At 33.4% G+C, this 17,169-nt stretch overlaps 2 protein-coding genes across 2 annotated transcripts; one reads left to right on the forward strand and one right to left on the reverse strand.

Moving 5' to 3' along the window:
- Positions 1 to 328: 328 nt before the first annotated feature.
- On the forward strand, positions 329 to 14,150 carry LOC113548133 (hormone receptor 4). Its single transcript, XM_026948833.1, has 2 exons — positions 329 to 501; positions 11,022 to 14,150. Exons 1-2 carry the CDS (start codon positions 492 to 494, stop codon positions 12,167 to 12,169), a joined length of 1,158 nt encoding a protein of 385 aa, XP_026804634.1. The 5' UTR covers positions 329 to 491; the 3' UTR covers positions 12,170 to 14,150.
- Positions 1,192 to 5,501, reverse strand: LOC113548132 (vesicular glutamate transporter 1). Its single transcript, XM_026948832.1, has 10 exons — positions 5,373 to 5,501; positions 5,062 to 5,200; positions 3,853 to 4,086; positions 3,585 to 3,759; positions 2,405 to 2,536; positions 2,209 to 2,337; positions 2,010 to 2,143; positions 1,798 to 1,940; positions 1,615 to 1,735; positions 1,192 to 1,552 (listed from the first exon to the last, which is right to left on the reverse strand). The coding sequence occupies exons 1-10, from the start codon at positions 5,396 to 5,398 to the stop codon at positions 1,388 to 1,390; spliced, it is 1,398 nt and encodes a 465-aa protein (XP_026804633.1). The 5' UTR covers positions 5,399 to 5,501; the 3' UTR covers positions 1,192 to 1,387.
- Positions 14,151 to 17,169: the final 3,019 nt, after the last annotated feature.

Raw genomic sequence — 17,169 nt, forward strand, 5'->3', positions numbered from 1 at the left:
TTTCTTTCTCTCGCACTACCCCAAATTTCGTCCACTTCCAACCCTCTCCCCTGCCGGATCACGCACCCCTCGGAAGCCGGACAACATCTCTCGCAGAGTAGTGCCCGTAATATACACATGGTCGCGGTCAGGCTATACGGCGGTTGCGGGTGGAAAGTGCGGGCGTGATGAAACACATACCAAAGCGCACTCATTCACTCACACGAAAATAATATAATATTTAAAACGATGCGAACCGTATAGTAACCGCGGTGAATTGCGCGGGGCGTCGGCGGCACAGGGCATATGCGCCGAGCCGCCCCCGGTGAGCCGGGATTGGTCTGTCCCGGTCCCGCCCCGAATACACGCCACCGGGATTTCGGAGTCCTCGAAAATTATCGCGAGCAGCACGTGCACCGCGGGGACGAGTGTATCGCCGGCGTTCGAAACGGTCGCAAGTGGATTGATGCCGTTTGCCTTTACGGAATAACGATAACCGTCCGGATTCGTGGATGAATACAGGTAAGAAACGAGATGTTTTAATAATAATAATTTAAGCTGTTTATAAAAATATGATTATATAATATTAGTGTGTTTTAATAATAAGGTTTAAAAATATAAAATAATATAAAGGTATATAATATATATATGTTGTGTGTGTTGTCGTTTACGATGTGGCTCATGATACTCGATAATACAGTTAGGTTAGGTCTCATTTTCATAGATTATCCGTTATTGGTATAGGAATTATTTTACGATAATTACGATTCTGCATTAATTTTTATCGTGACGAATTTTTCGATTTGTTTTTAAATTCGTAATGATAGTATATACCATTTATATTATTTAATATAGGTTACTGAAATAAAATAATGGTAAATACGAAATAATAATAATAAGTAATAATAATATGGATATTATTAGTGTTAGTTTTAAATGTTTAATAATAAGTTAATTCTATTCTGCGTAGGAATTAAACCTAAAAAATTTAGGTATTAAAAGTCAAATAAATGAACTAAAATATATTGTGAATAATTATTATTCAAAGCTTTATATACACAATAATATGCATATATTACATAAGTAAGATAATGTATATTTTATACAAATCATTTTTATATTACCAATATAGGTATTTTAATAAACAGTGTATTAAAAATTAATACAAATTAATCATATTTTTAAAATAAATGATTATAGTTTAAGGTAGTCTTTCAATAAACAGTATTAAATACTCTTTTTGTATCACAATCACAAAATTAAAACTAAAACAACATAAACTTACCTAAACATTACAAAATGGACATATTTTTTCAAAGGGTGGATTTGACTCGAATATAATTTATAGTACCTATTCACAAGTTTTTATTAAAATTATGGAAATTAGAAATCACAATTTTATCTTGAGCTAAACTTTTATATCAAAAGTTTTATTATCATGACCGTTCTTTTCTTCAATTTTAATTTCGGCCCAAGGTTGTCGTTCTCCTGAAGCAAATATGGCATAGAATACAGCTCCAAACATGTATATACCACTAGAAATTAAAAACACCCATTGCCATTCTTCTGCGCTCTAGAAATACAATAATAAATAATTAGTTTGTGTGAATCAAATAATAGTATAGAAATACTAACTTTGTTTTGTACAATAATACCAGCCAACATAGGACTTACAATACCAGGTATAGTGGCAAACGTGTTGGAGATCCCCAACAAAATACTGGCGTATTGAGGTGCTATATCCAAAGGGTTAATACTGGGAAATGCAAACAAATACTAATTATGATTTTTCTATACTAAAATAAAACAAACAATTACCTGAATCCGGACCAAGCAAACGCTCCAAGACCCACTGCTAGTGTTAAACAAATTATAGATCCACTTTCAGATGTAGAATTTGATGCTAAATACATGAATATAGTTTGGCTTATAAAAGCACCACAGTTGAAAACCTTTCTCACCTATTAAAGTAATTTTAGAGAATTTATAAATTTATATATTCCAGTTAAATAAGACATATAAATACGAACCTGAGTAGTAGTGAGTATTTCATTTTTTCGAAGCCAATCTACAAAGAACCCACTAAATTGGAGAATAATAGACATGACGAGATATGGTAAAGCTGACAGTAAACTTCCTTTTCCAATGTTAAACTTCAATACGTCTGCAAACCAAAAGAAAATTAATTGGATTGACGAGTTAATTTTTTAAACAGAATTTTATAATTACCGTTCATGTAGCTTGGTAATTGGGTAAGCAATGTGTAGAATCCCCAGTTTTCACAAAAATGGGCACATGTTATCGCCCAAACTGGCATCGATGTTAATATATCTTTCCAGGGATAGTTAAGAAAGCTGACTATAAAAAAATAAATTGTATATGACTATGATGTACACGAAATAAGAATGAAAAACAATGTATTTACTTTTATTGTTATCTGTCGGACCAATTGAATCGACTATGTAATTGAGTTCTTCTTTCGTGATGTGTTTGTCTTCTACTGGAGATTCAGTGATACACGTCAACCAAACTACACACCAAATTATAGCTACGAAACCTATAAATGTACGAAATAATATGTGAATATAACATTATTACAAGCTACAACCAGGAGGACAACAGAAGAGGAGGGATGATTTGCTTAACTTTAGTTAATAACGCCGAAATTCAACCGAATATCTGCCTATGTTTACAATATACAGTAAAATCCTGTTACAACCAACTCCAGGGGACCTAATTTTTTTTTGTTATAACGGAAATTTCTTTGTAACGAAAATTCGATTAAGCTCTTTATAAGCCCTGCTTTTCGGCAGGGGACTTCTATGACTTTCGTTATAATGGAATTTTTTGTTGTATTAGTATTCGTTGTAATGGGAATTTTCTGTACTATTTTTTATAAAATACATAATATACGAGGCGATTCTTTTATAGAACAACATTCATTGTTTGAAAATCTATTAATGTTGTTCAAAATGCTTTTTTTTACACGATTACAGTCGAAATAAAACAATATATTTTAAAAATCATTATTTTATTGTTTTAATCTGTTAAATTGTTTAATTTTTTTGAATGATAACATACATTTTTTATTTCGTATTCTAAAGCAGAATATTTGTTGATGTTTTTTGATACATAAAATGGAAATTAGGACGAGTAGTTTACGAGTTATAAGTATTTAAAGTTTAGGCGAGCGCAGTGGAGTGGTACGGGGATACCCCGCAGAATGTTGGTCTACTACTCCACTCACTAAAGCTTAAAATACTTATAATTTATAAGCTACTTGTTCGGATTTCGATTTGTATGTATCTAAATACTAAGTAAAATATTCTGCTTTAAAATACGCAACGATAAAAAAATGTTGTTTTATTTTGACTAGAAATTATGTAAAAAAATGTTTTCAAAAACTTATAGATTTTGAAATAATGAGCGTTGTTCAATAAAAGTATAATGATCCATCAGTATATTATGTGTATAGTGTATACTACAGTGATATTTTAACAAAATAAATATATTATGTATATTGTGTATTGATACATATTATTTAACTATTAAATGGTAGGTATTATAATCATATTGATGAAATAAATGTAATTATTCAAACAAACCTGGTACGTAAAATGTAGAAGGCCAACCGTATTTTTCGGCTAACCAACCACACAGTGGGTATCCGATAACCGTGCCCACAAAACTGCCGGAAAAAGCAAACGATCCTAGTCGGGTGCGTTCGGCGGGCGGCGCCCATCTCGACCATACGGCATGTATACCAGGATATACGACTCCCTGGGTACAACAAGTTTTAAGTTTCAATATTGCGTTGGTGATATTTATCAGTAAGAGCGAATCGCGTACGACGTTTATATTTATGTACCATACCTCAAATACTCCCTCGATGACTCTGAGAACAATGACTAGATAAACCGAATATCTGGCAGCCGCGGGGGTGAGTATCGTTAGGATTGCGGTGCACAACACTCCGTAACCGATCAATTTTACACCCCCTATTTTTGCGCCCAGCAAACCTCCGATCAGTTGCGTAGAAATATATCCATAAAAGAACGAACTCAAAATCGCACCACGAAGTTCTGGGCTCCAGTCGAATTCGCTCGCCTGAAGTAAAAACATTACACTTTTATAATATATAATATAAAATATGCATTTGAAATTTTAAAATATTCTTGCGAGATAATTAGACAATTTTTAAATTCCATAATGTTAATAAATACTCGCATAGTCTCAGCTCCATTTGATAACATAATTTTTTTATTTATTGTTTATAATATCACGTAATTAACTAATAAATTACTGAGAATTATCTGAGATTATATCCTATGAAAATAGATTTGGTCCATTAATACATAGTACATACAGACTACGCGGACACATTACGAGCATTTGAATCTATTCATTTCGATGTAAATAATTATTATTCATAATATATAGTTTATAAAATATCCGCAGTACTCAACTTTCATTTAGATTGCAATATTATCTCTAACGACACTATACAACAGTAAAACAAGCGTGAAAAGAAAGTGAAATGGTACGTGAATGTTTGCGGTCATACCCGCGTATTACCTTTATACATATATACCATACTTCCACACATTTTAGTCAGTATATATGTATATTATGAACAGAGTAAAAAATTAAAAATGACATATCATAAAATACATAACAGCATAGTTGTATCAGACAATTTAACTTTTGCAATATTATAGTGGTTTTTATTGTATATATATATTAATATATATATACACGAGAAAACGCATTATAATGACCTTAAATTAATGATAACATTTTCACGTTTTACTTTCATTTCCTCAGGCGTTCTTTTGATAATAATAATATATAAATTTTATTTGAAACTATTGACACACACGTTTGTAATACTGATGTGTGGAGATAAAAATGTAAAATAAAATAAAAAAGTTTTGATCAAATCGTAAGAGTGTACACGATATGAATATACGATTAGCATACGTTTTGCATGTCATTGGGCTAAATCGATAATACGACAGCCTAACAGCCTCAATGTTGATAATTAAAACCACCAAAAAAATACCTATTAAACTAGGTACTCACTTTCGTGTCTGAGGACGATGTCATGGCTACGATCCCGACGCTTAAATTCACCCGGAGTGTGTAGACGTTAAAGAAACCCAGAAATGCCAGGAACGCGACCAAGTTCCTGCGTTGCTTCCAAAACGGTGGTTGGCCATCGCTGTCGGAAACACAAAACACAACTACTTAGATATATTATGTTGATGATTTTCAGAACACTTTTAAACATTATATTATGTCTTTTAATTTTTTTCGCGATCGTCTTTGCCGTCGGACGGCAAGCAGTGACCGCGAAACGTATAATGTATAAGTATGCATGCATATGTATGTACCTATGGTTTTCGGGTGGCCGGTCCATGGCTAACTGAACTCGCTGCGGCAGTAGCACGAACGACTGGTTTATTAGAATGTTATTCTTATACCACTTCCTCGATCGGCGATTTAGTTGTATACCTACAGTTCGGCGGCGTCTATGTTGGCCGAACCTACTTCAATACAGTATCAACCGCTTGAAGCGCAGGTATTGTGTAATAGTATACACGTTATAGCTCGCGGCGATATTGTTTTATTGAACGAAACACGGGTAAAATTCAAATATTAATTGAAACGAAAACCATCTATCATGTGCCACGAAAAACAATTCGTTTGATTATGGGTGTCAATTTAAAAAAAATCATACAAAATTCGTTAAGATCGATAAAAATGTGGAAGTAAACCAATGCCTTGATTTATGATAATATTATTACCGGATAAAACTGTAGAAGTATTAACAAGCTACCGGTCGTTAGTTCTTGGATATTACTATTTTATTTAAGTAAAATCGAATATGAAATGTTACGCCTATATTAGGCGGGATGTCTAAAAGTATACGATCTACGTACCATTTGGTCTTTAGTTTATTTTATCTAACAAAAGTGTTAGTCGTCATAATCGTCTATCCCTTTTTGATCAACAAGTGGTCAGTTTTTCGTTGTTCAGCGTACCGTATAGGATATTGTTTCATATACTGAGGTTTAAGATTAGATTCATTGTCTAAAATCGTTCTCATACACATTATAGAACATTTGAGATTGTATTTTAAAGTACTATAAAAGAGTCAATTTAATATATATTAAATTAATGCTTAAAATATTTATTTTGCTATTAAGCAAACAATTTTTCGTTTATTATATTCCCTCTAGGCGCCAATTTGATTTATACATACTTTCATGCGTGTGTAATTATACATGATATATTATATAATTCATAAATTCATAATACTTTAATATTACTAAAATACTTTAATCTCTTTTATTTAAATTATATAATTTACTTAATTTAACATCATCGTTGTTGCTATTTAACGTGAGGATACACAAGTTTGCTCAATCGAATATTGATAACGAGTAGTGAACTTAATGATTTTTCAAATCTATGAATTTCATTCTGATTTAAAAATAAGCTAGTCACTAAATTTGATTTAAGGCATTATCATTATAAGTATATATTTTTACTTTACACATTTGAGATGTATTTATAAGTTGTTTTCTTTAGATATTTGAAAAAAAAATGCATAGATTTGATAAAATTTGATATATATAGGTACTGTGATATATTATTATTTAATTATGATATTTTAATACAAAAAGCTAATCTAGCATAAATTATTCAAGTTTTTATTTTTTTATATTATAAATTTGTTTATGTTAATTTTTTTATATTTCATACTGATTATTTATTAATATACGACCTATCAATTCACATACTTAATTTAAAATATTTTGAAATTTTGAACGCAATCATTATACAAATATTTCATAATATTTCAGTGCATCAAATTCATAGACCGGCATAAAAACTGATAAGCAATATTGCCAATACTGTAATTCACTGTGGTTATTAAACCTAACCGCGCTTATTATCATATAATTAGAGATATTATCATAATAATAAAATTATAAAATACCGTAAGTGGTATCCGATGTAGGTAGTAGGTACATTATATAATATTTTCAATATTTTAGGACTTGTACAACATATCAATATATACTACACGTTATACATGATTCATATTATATAGTATATTATAATATTATTGCCCATAGTTGAATTCATAAACACATAACTTTAAAGGTTAAAATCATGTTACAATAATGTTCCTTGGTAATTGAACACCTGTTGTGTCACGTCACGCTAGGTATAGGTAATTAAAATGATTTAGTGTTGGCAATAGGCCCAAATATAATTTGTGAAATCATGGTTGATGAACTTTGATTCATTAAATCGTTTAAAAAAATAATTATGATTTATTTGTTTGCTTATAAAAGAGAAACTATGAAGTTCAATAATTATTAAGTATGTATCCCAATAAAAAAATGTTTACATATCTATAAATTAAGGCAATATATCTAAGCCTAACAAACACACCACCGTTTACAGCTAGGTATAAACTAGGTATAAAATAATTATCAAAGGACAAAGATCATAGAACTAAAATAGTATATCAATTCGAATTAATTTACGTCCTAATTAGACTTTTAGATTACGATACATTTACAAATTAATGTTATTACCCAGGTATATAGTCCAACCTGTATTTAATAGATAAAACAATACAACTAATATATGAGTACATTGGATTACCTGTAATCTTTATACAGGGTAATTCTTTTATCAAACAACACTCATTATTTCAAAAAGTATTAATGTTTTTGAAAATATTTTTTTACATAGCTTCAAATTGTTAAAAAAAACAACGTTTTTATTAAAGAATTATGTTTTTAAATATTTTTTAATAAAAACGTTATTATTTTAACAATTTGAAACTATGTAAAAAAATATTTTCAAAAACATAAATACTTTTTGAAATAATGAGTGTTGTTTGATAAAAGAATCACTCTGTATATTAGTATATTGCAGCCACCTGATAACAGTACAATATTATAATATATTTTTCTATTTTATTTTTTTTTTTATTAATTAATCTGCGGCAGCAAAGGCCATTGGATGGTTTATTCATTTGTAGAGGGGAGGAACGGTAGGTTGAAACACGTTTTTTGTATGTGTGCAAGGATTTGTCACTAAGACCCGGGTGGTCACCCATCCGGGAGCTAGCAACACCGGCCGATACGTACACTCAGAGCGTTTCCGCAGTTGAGTGTACGATCGCACTACACCAAGCCACTATAATATATTTTATATTATGCAAACAGAGTGTTTCATTTAACAGTAAATACTACTCATTATATCAAATAGGTATTAACGTTAAATATGTCAATAGTTAATTAGGTAGTCATAAACCTTAAAACCTATATCTAGGTATTTAAAGTCTACCTGATAAGAGGAGAAGGGAGCAACATTTTGCGAGATGCCGCAGCAGTTCCTCTCAACTTCGTTCTTCATAAGTAGGTGTATGAAGTACCTACCTATAAGTTATAATTTTATAAGTATTATAAGTTATAGCTAATTAAATATGTATTATTTTAAAATTTGATTTTTATTTATCGAAATTCTCAGAAAAATAACTCTTTTCGGAATATTAAATAAAAAATGTATGTAATAAGACGTTATCTTTTAAAAAAGTGAGAAACTTGCAAAATCATATTGATATAAATATTAATTTAAAGAATTAAAATATTTTTTAATAATTATCAAATTAAATGTTCATTATTAAGAACCACTGGATGACCGCATAAACTGTATTATAGTTCCACGAGTTTATGATTCTAACGGTTAACTAGTATTGTACACGACGGATGTCATATAAATCGTTGTCACCATGTCTACTATTTATTTATGTATAAATATTAAACTCAATTTTGGTGCAAAACACGTATCATTTATGACAACTGGTATTTTATAATATAGTTATCTGTATACTATTTGTATATCATGTGTCCAAAATGCGTTTAATTTGAAATATGGATAAATATAATTGCTATTATAGGTAGATACTATTACTATGTATCTACATAACATGCAATAATTATTAGTTGTGCATTTTTAATAAGTCATAAAATATGACTATATCTGAATAGCGATTAATTTTGTATGTTATTTTAATAGCTAATTGAGTACAATAAAAGTCATAAATTATCTATTTAGCTTTTAATCTCCGAAGACGCTAAATAATGAGTAGCCGTGTGATACGATGTTTAATATCAAGACGAAATTTCTGAAAAGTGTGCATCTGGTGTATATATTATAAGAGATACGAAATAAATTTTCACAGTGTATTCTCAAAGTGAATTCGAGACAAATAATAGGTACATATAGTATTACATTATTATAATGAAAAAAAAAACAGTATACGTCTTACGGTTATTTCAGCATAATATTATCCACACGAATATTTACATTTAGTTTAACAAAAAGTATTAAAAATAATACTCATACTAATTCGCAATGTCGTTAAACCGATATCTTTCTTTATCTACTCAGAATCTAGTTTGATATATTTGCGGTTATAAAGATATAAAAAATTGTTAATTTTCGTAAATTTGTTCAAATAAATGTACTGATCATGTAAATGGAATATAATATGTTTGTATACTTATCGGCGGCTTACTATTTATAATTAATTGCCATAAATTCACGTGAGAAATAATTTCAAGTATCGTTTTTGAACACGCACAAAGAACGTTAAGTCTATCAAGTCATTTCAATCGTTACGAATACGCATGACGTCCGTCCGGTTGTCTCCCCACGTACAGTCATGATTTTATTACATTATTACACCGAGCTCCAACGAGGGGTAACTACGGAGGTAATTGAATACGCGTCGCGGACCAATGTTGTTACATTATCATTTCATCACGTGTAAGGGCAAATGTAATTTTTTACCGTCAACTATTACGGTTGTAGTAGAGTTTTGTCGTCGAAACAATATGATAGTGATAAAGTTCCGTTAACCGATTAGGATCTAAAAATGTATTATCAATGCGCACAGGTCACGACGTCATAGTAGTATATTATATACAATAAATAACAATAGTTGCTTTATCATCCATTCATTCCATTCTTTGTTTTTAACTATATATTTGTATACGGATATTATATACATAATATATACTATATAATTTTAGATATAGCACATGTACAGCTAAGCTGTAATTAGTTTTTGTATTTAATTGCTTCAATAGCAAATGCAAATTTTCTTAAGCCTCGAAGTGACACTCGTTGGCCTTTAGCATTCTAATGTCGAGTTCCGTTTTGTTGACCCAAGTACTCGAAATGTTTCAACCTTATGAAATGTATTTCTGCGTTAATAATATTATTTCTATACTATTCTCCCATGTAATATGCATTCGTTGAATATATTACATTTTTCGTCACCGGTACATCATATTTCGACTTTTAACAGCTATATTCATAGATGATTGAATTTTCCTAAACCCACAGCGATATTTATGCTGTGCACGGCCAATCAGCCTTTTAGATTCCATAACACAATATATACTCACTGTTTTTTTTATTAATATACTTTTTTTCGACTTAAGAAAACTTGAGTTAGGTGTATACATTTGAACACGAGGACGACCACGTTTGAGTTTGCTTTTACTAAATGACGTCATTGAGCTTGCAGTGTTGTGGACCGCTTGCATTGCAACTTTCAAGTGACTGAAAACGTTTACCGATAGTTCCCTTAGGTGTAGCTCTTGATTGTTTGTTTTTAAAATCTGTATACAGTGCATCGTTTTGTACAGACTACAGTGAACATTTGAAGTCACATGTAGGATTTTTTAATTTGAACTTGTAATTTGTTTATATGAGTTGGAGCAAATTTTTCTGGGCAGAGACTAATAGTAGTAGTAGTAGTTGAATTTAATACTTTTACAAAATAATAACGAAAAAATCTAGCGCAGTAAAGTTTAACGATTAATTATAGCGATGAAATCAGTGAATACAATATTTTTAAACATTGGTATCGTTGCTTTAATTTTACAAATATAATATGTGATAACTCGAAAACTATAATGTCATGTGTCTATTTGTGTTTTCAGATTACAACCAGTTTAGCAGAATGACAATGGACGTCCACCAGCACAGAAACGTGACGACGGCCGCGTCCTCGTCGCCGCCGTCGCGGTACTCGCCGCCAGTGGCCGCCGGTATCGCGCAGCCCGTACAGACATCGTTGCCCGCGGCCGTGGTCGCACTGCACCAGAGGCCGCAGAAGCGAAGTTTCGACGTGGCGTTCTTGATGGCACCGGACGACTTGAGCAAGCGAAGACCGCGACCACTGCAGGCCACGCAGCCCGTCGCCCGGTCCGCGTTCACTAAAGTGTCACCGGACCCGCCGTCATCGCTGTCGCCTGCGTCGTCGCCGGCCACGCCACCTCCATCGGATTTCGCCGCTTACATGCACCACGGACAGCTCCATCACCAGCAACATCAACAGCTCCTCTCGCATCACCAGCCGCAACAAGAGTGCAGCCTCAGTCCACCACTGCCGCCGGCCGCGGCGCACTTTATGTCACCGTTTCCGCTTGGCTTCCGGTCGCCGTTCGCGCTGATGATGCCGCCCCGGCCGCAGCCCACCGCGGTCGGCTGCAAAGACTATCAGTCGCCACTCCAACCACCACCGCCGTCGCACCACCAACATCAGCAGCAGCAGCAGCAGCAGCAGCAACAGCAACAGCAGCAGCACCACCACCAGCTGCAGTCGCTGCCGTCGCCTTCGCCCCTGCAGTTCGGGCAAGCGGCTGCTGCAGCGGCGGCCGTGGCTGCGCTCCCGGCCATGCTGTTGCCCGCGTCAATCGCCGCGGCCGCGCTCACGTTGCCGTCGCAAAACGTGTGCGCCAAGTGTAACGTGAGCTTCCGCATGACTTCCGATCTGGTGTATCACATGCGATCGCACCACAAGGGCGGCGACGGCAACAGTGGCGGTGGCGCCGGTGGCGGTATCGGCGGCGGCGGCGTTGGCGGAGGGCCGTCGGCGGGCGTCGGTGCAGATGCCAAGAAACGACGAGACATGGACAAGCTCCGGTGTCCGGTGTGCGACGAGAGCTTCCGGGAGCGGCACCACCTGACGCGGCACATGACCGCCCATCAGGACAAAGAGGGCGACCGGCTCGACGACGAAGATGACGCGCCGATGCAGCAACAGCACCACCAGCCGCTTCAGCACCAGCACCAAGGGGCTAAATGACGTAAGGCGGCCGCGGGCGGACGGAGGCGCAACGCCTCGTACTCACGCTTTGCGGACGACCATCGCGTCTAGACGCCCCTCCTCTCTCATCGCCACTCATACGTCCTTCCCTCCCCTCCGTCGACCAGCCACCTCTCCCCAGCAACGTTGAGCGAATCTCATTGCTCGTCCGTTAAGCGTACGATACGTCATATTATCACGATTCAGTGTAGGTGCCTCGAGTCACTGCAAACGGTGCGCAGCGGTATAATCTTGTTCGAATGGTGTGTTGCGTGAACTTTCGTCGTAAGTACACGAAAAATCTAAAGCCATACACATATTATTACATGTCCTCACGCGAAGATCTCTCCAGTCAGACGACTCTTGTGTAAACAGGGTGTATCACAACGATCTGATACATTCAAATGTAATTTTAATGTAAAACTGTCATATCTCCACGATACACCGTGTATATAATATTATATAATATAGATTTATCTGACTAACATGTATGTATGTCTTAATTGATTTATTGGGTTTATTTTACGAACAATTCATAATCTTATTTTTAATTCAATAAAATATTCGAAAATACAAAACAAAGTGAAATTTCAACGAAGATCGGACTATATTATACTGTCCTGTTACCGAAGTTTTAATCAACGTTTCAATTTAATAGTTCTTAGAATACATTGAAATCATATTATTCGTCGATATAAAAAAATTGTATGTATATCCTAAATATATAGACCAATATATAGGTACCAATATTAACCGTGAATGTAACACACTAAATAATATAGGTGTTTATAGGAATCTTTTTAAATGTATACCCAAATACCCATCCTCATTTCACACAGATCTCGTTATGTTATAGTTAATGAGATTTGTTTTATAGAAATATATTATTCACAACAATTGTAATATATACCTACACAGTTGTTTCTTTTCGCATGTTTTTTATGTTATAGAATCGTGTAGCTTAACGCGAATTCGCGTTCAAATAGGATTAAAAATTAACTACGACCAAGACGGCTATAATTTTCAATTACTTTGCATGGATAATATGTATAATATTTTTTACTCGAATTCGATTTTGGCCGGTCTTGTAGTTTTCTTTTTTTACACAGCATATATATATATGTATGTATACACTTTACCCTCTAATGCGAAAACAAGGGTGACCATTAGGGTCGACAAAAATGACAAATGTCCATACAAATCATAGTCGAATACGAGTAATAATTAACCGTGTCCACGAGGGTTGGTTGAGGGGTGGGAAAATTTAATTCTGTAATGGGGTCCGATAAATAGATTAAAATGCCCCTTTGGCCTTAATAAATATTGTCACGTGATCACTGTTTGTATGATTTTAGTATTAAAATTAAATGGACCGAAATCAAATGATAGCGATTTTAAAATTCATTTCTATAATATTACATCTGTAGGACTACCTATTCACGCACTACACTTTCCCTACGTGGTATTTCGTTATGACGTATGTAGTGAACTCGTCAATACTGTATAGATGCGTGTGTGTGTGTGTGTGTGTATTATCATTGTTACTAATTTTTTGATAAATTGTAAAATATATCCAGTTAGTCAGTATATCGTTTTATAATGTCTCGATAATATTAGGTTCCATATCCTCTGTTTATAAACAATACATATTAATTAGCTACTATTGAATGAATGGTTCATAATATTTTAAATTAAACTAAATTAATCGAGTGTGTCAATATAATAGTAATTATGTTTAAGTGTATTTTCTATTGTATAAATATTATTTAATCTAAATATTGTTACTGAAATTAATCGTTATTTAGCGTTTTACTATTTCTTATTTTGTTTTATGTTAAATTGTGTTTCTATGTGTCATATAATATAACCATTAGAGGTACATAACATAATTTATTATTATATCTTCTTTTTGCTATGCATGCATAGAAAGTCAAGTGTCTGAATTGTTATTCGCTAAATTATTGTTAGTATTGATTAGAAAAACCTGCTGATAATATTATTTAGAACTATTGAATTAAAATAAATAAAAGTTTTAATATCTAAATTTGTTATTTTTATGTACCTATTCCTATTTACATTTCACGTAAAATAATATTGTATCGTCATTTCCAATCATTCCTTTAAATTTCCTTTGTTTATACAAAAGAACTTATTTGTGTTAATAAAGATTAAGGTAAATATTAAGTAATTTAAAATACTTGGAACTTATATTCTTGAATCATTTTTTATTAATTAGTCACTAGAATGATGAGTTTATTATGCGCATAATACAATGAACCTATAAATAAAAAAATATGAAATGTTATCAAAATTTATGAATATAATTCAAACATTTCAAATGCCTATAAATAAAAGCTAATCTAAATATTTTGAAAATGTTATTCTGTATAGAAAACTATATTTGATTAAAAGTGGAATGATTCACTTAATGTTTTTTGAATTACAATAAAATAACTAAAACTGTTCAAGGAGAAATTTTTATATTACGCGTCTAAAAAAATGTATTAGAATTATTCAATGTTATCAAAATTAGAATTTCAATCATTTATAACAATAATGTATCTGTGCTTATGCTAATATTTCCAGTTAAATATTTATGCGGAATCATACAGTCAACGTGCCTTCAAATCATTACCATAGGTTCGTGGTTTTTTTAAAATGTATCTCTTAATTTAAACCTAAGTATAAAAACAATTGGACGAAATTGTCGTAATTAATCACCTAAGATTTCACTAAAATTCAAAATTTAATCTAACCTTGTCTTCAAAACTGTCATACAAAATACACCTGAGCAATCCAGAATGTTCCCTAAACAAGATTAAATTGACCGAAAAACCAACTTATTTCAATTAAGTTAATTCAGTTTAGAGTGTCTCAATCAAAACACTTAGAACCCAAGTTATTTTTTATTATGTTGAAATGCATTGTTGTTTTAATAAGTGTACTTATTCTACTAAGTCATATTAAATAATATGTAAATAATTAAAAATGAAGCTATACTTAAAAAAAAATTCAAGTACGCTCTTGTCGGGAAGCTTTAAATAGGTGTTGCGAAACTTGAAAAATATTCGGTGAAAGTTTCGTTGAAATAAGATTTCCGATGTATGGAAACACTACTTAAGAGAGGCTGTTTAATAATAATGGAAAATAAACTTTGTAACACAAACACATTCCTCATTTCTCTCAAGATCAACTTTAAAGTATAATCTATTATATTGTTCAATTAATTATTGATAATGCTATAAAAGCTTAAAAATTGAGTTTTTCTAATTTAAAATACCTATGATTATACATAGCCTAGGCTTTAAATAGATATCTTATTATGGTTGACAAATTATTACTTGTAAAATTTTATCAATGTGAAACGTCATGATTTATAGAATGCGTTTATAAAGATAATTATAAAAAAGCGTATTAAGTAAGTTTAAACGCCAATAAGAAAATATAACCATAATATTATTTTAATAATCACCAATATATTATATCAATATTATAAGTACGAATAAAATAATTTAAAACGAGTCAAATATTTACCAACGGACCATATTCAAACCTTTACTACTACTTCTACTACTACTACTACTACTACTACTACTACTACTACTACTACTACTACTACTACTACCATCATTATACGTACAATGGCACAATGCTGTTCATAAGAATAATATAAAACGAGACGTAATACCCATACAATACAGTAGGTGTCGTACCCTGAAAACTTCTAGCGAAACAACCACTAAATATACGATAAGCCAAAGTTCAACTTGAACATTTGTTGTTTTTATTGCGATCTTCCCACTATACAATAATTTATTTTTAAACCATGACAGGTTCAATTTTTTTTTTATTCATCTCCGAGCTAAATCGGGTCCCCGGTTGATCATAAAACAACAGTGCGTTATTATTATTACTTTGCGCGAGTTTTTCGCTTTTCCATTGAATGTATAATTTGTTCGCGAATACCCGTACGGACGTCTTATAAAAATGCAAAAATCAAAAATCCGTCGTAAAAAAAAAAAAAAAAATGTATAATAATATAGAAACTTCGAGTTTTTATTGTCTCGTCTCATCCGAGGGTTAAAGGAAATATCTTATAGACCGTCGTAAAAAAAAAAGCAAAATAAAAAATAACACGCGCATCCTGCCGTCGCTGTCTATCTGTGGCTGGCGCTCTCCGGCCGTCTCTCATTTCTGTCTCTATCGCTCACCCCCCACTCACTGTCGTTCACCCCTCTCTCTCCCACTCTTATCATACGCCATCCATATTGACCGAGGGCACCGAGAAAGCCCTAACGACTATTACCGCAGATGACCATAAATCACATATATAACCCCCGCGTTCCTTCGCATATTTTTCCGGAGAGCGCGAGAGGGGGGGGGAATGATGGAGAAAAAAAAGCGAAAGACTTACACACTCACACACTCGTGCTCGCACGCAAGTCCTTAAGGTTAGTCCTCAGACTGCCGAGTGTAATATGTGCGCGTGTGTAGGGTCGATCTCGCGCGTATGGCGCGGGGTAGGGAGGTCAATAAAAGTGGAAATCTACAAGACGGAGCCTGGCGGCGCTATTCATGGTGGCCGGAACGGATGACGCCCCGCGCGTTATGTGTGTTATATCCTTCTCCTCCTACTCCTCTTTTTTCTCCCGCCGCCGTACAATACACAAGCAGCCCACCATACCGCTGCCGTCTTAACCTTACCCGGACGCCGCCATTGCCAATGGATGTATATACGCACACTGCAGCACACACATCATATTATATACATACACGTACATACGTACACGTTTATTATTATTATTATTATATGATATATATGTGTGTGTGTATTATATATCCTTGTCCGATATAATACACAGCCGCGGTACGGGCTGTACGAGTAGATAACAGCTGGAAATATAAATCCCTCTGAGAGGAAAAACAACCCCTGCCTCCGTCGCCGCGCCAAGTCGACAAACCGCGAGTGGTTTCTCGCGCACACGCTTTTAAAAGATTTA

Source organism: Rhopalosiphum maidis, chromosome 1, assembly GCF_003676215.2.
Source record: "Rhopalosiphum maidis isolate BTI-1 chromosome 1, ASM367621v3, whole genome shotgun sequence".
Classification (NCBI taxonomy): domain Eukaryota; kingdom Metazoa; phylum Arthropoda; class Insecta; order Hemiptera; family Aphididae; genus Rhopalosiphum; species Rhopalosiphum maidis.

Bases quoted from the DNA above. Each gene is read 5' to 3' on its own strand.
- LOC113548132 (XM_026948832.1), bottom strand. From the start codon at position 5,398: ATGGACCGGCCACCCGAAAACCATAG. The intron at 4,087-5,061 runs GTGAGTACCTAG...TTTTTACTTCAG, and splicing joins CATCGTCCTCAGACACGAAA to GCGAGCGAATTCGACTGGAG. The intron at 3,760-3,852 runs GTATGGTACATA...TGTTGTACCCAG, and splicing joins TCATCGAGGGAGTATTTGAG to GGAGTCGTATATCCTGGTAT.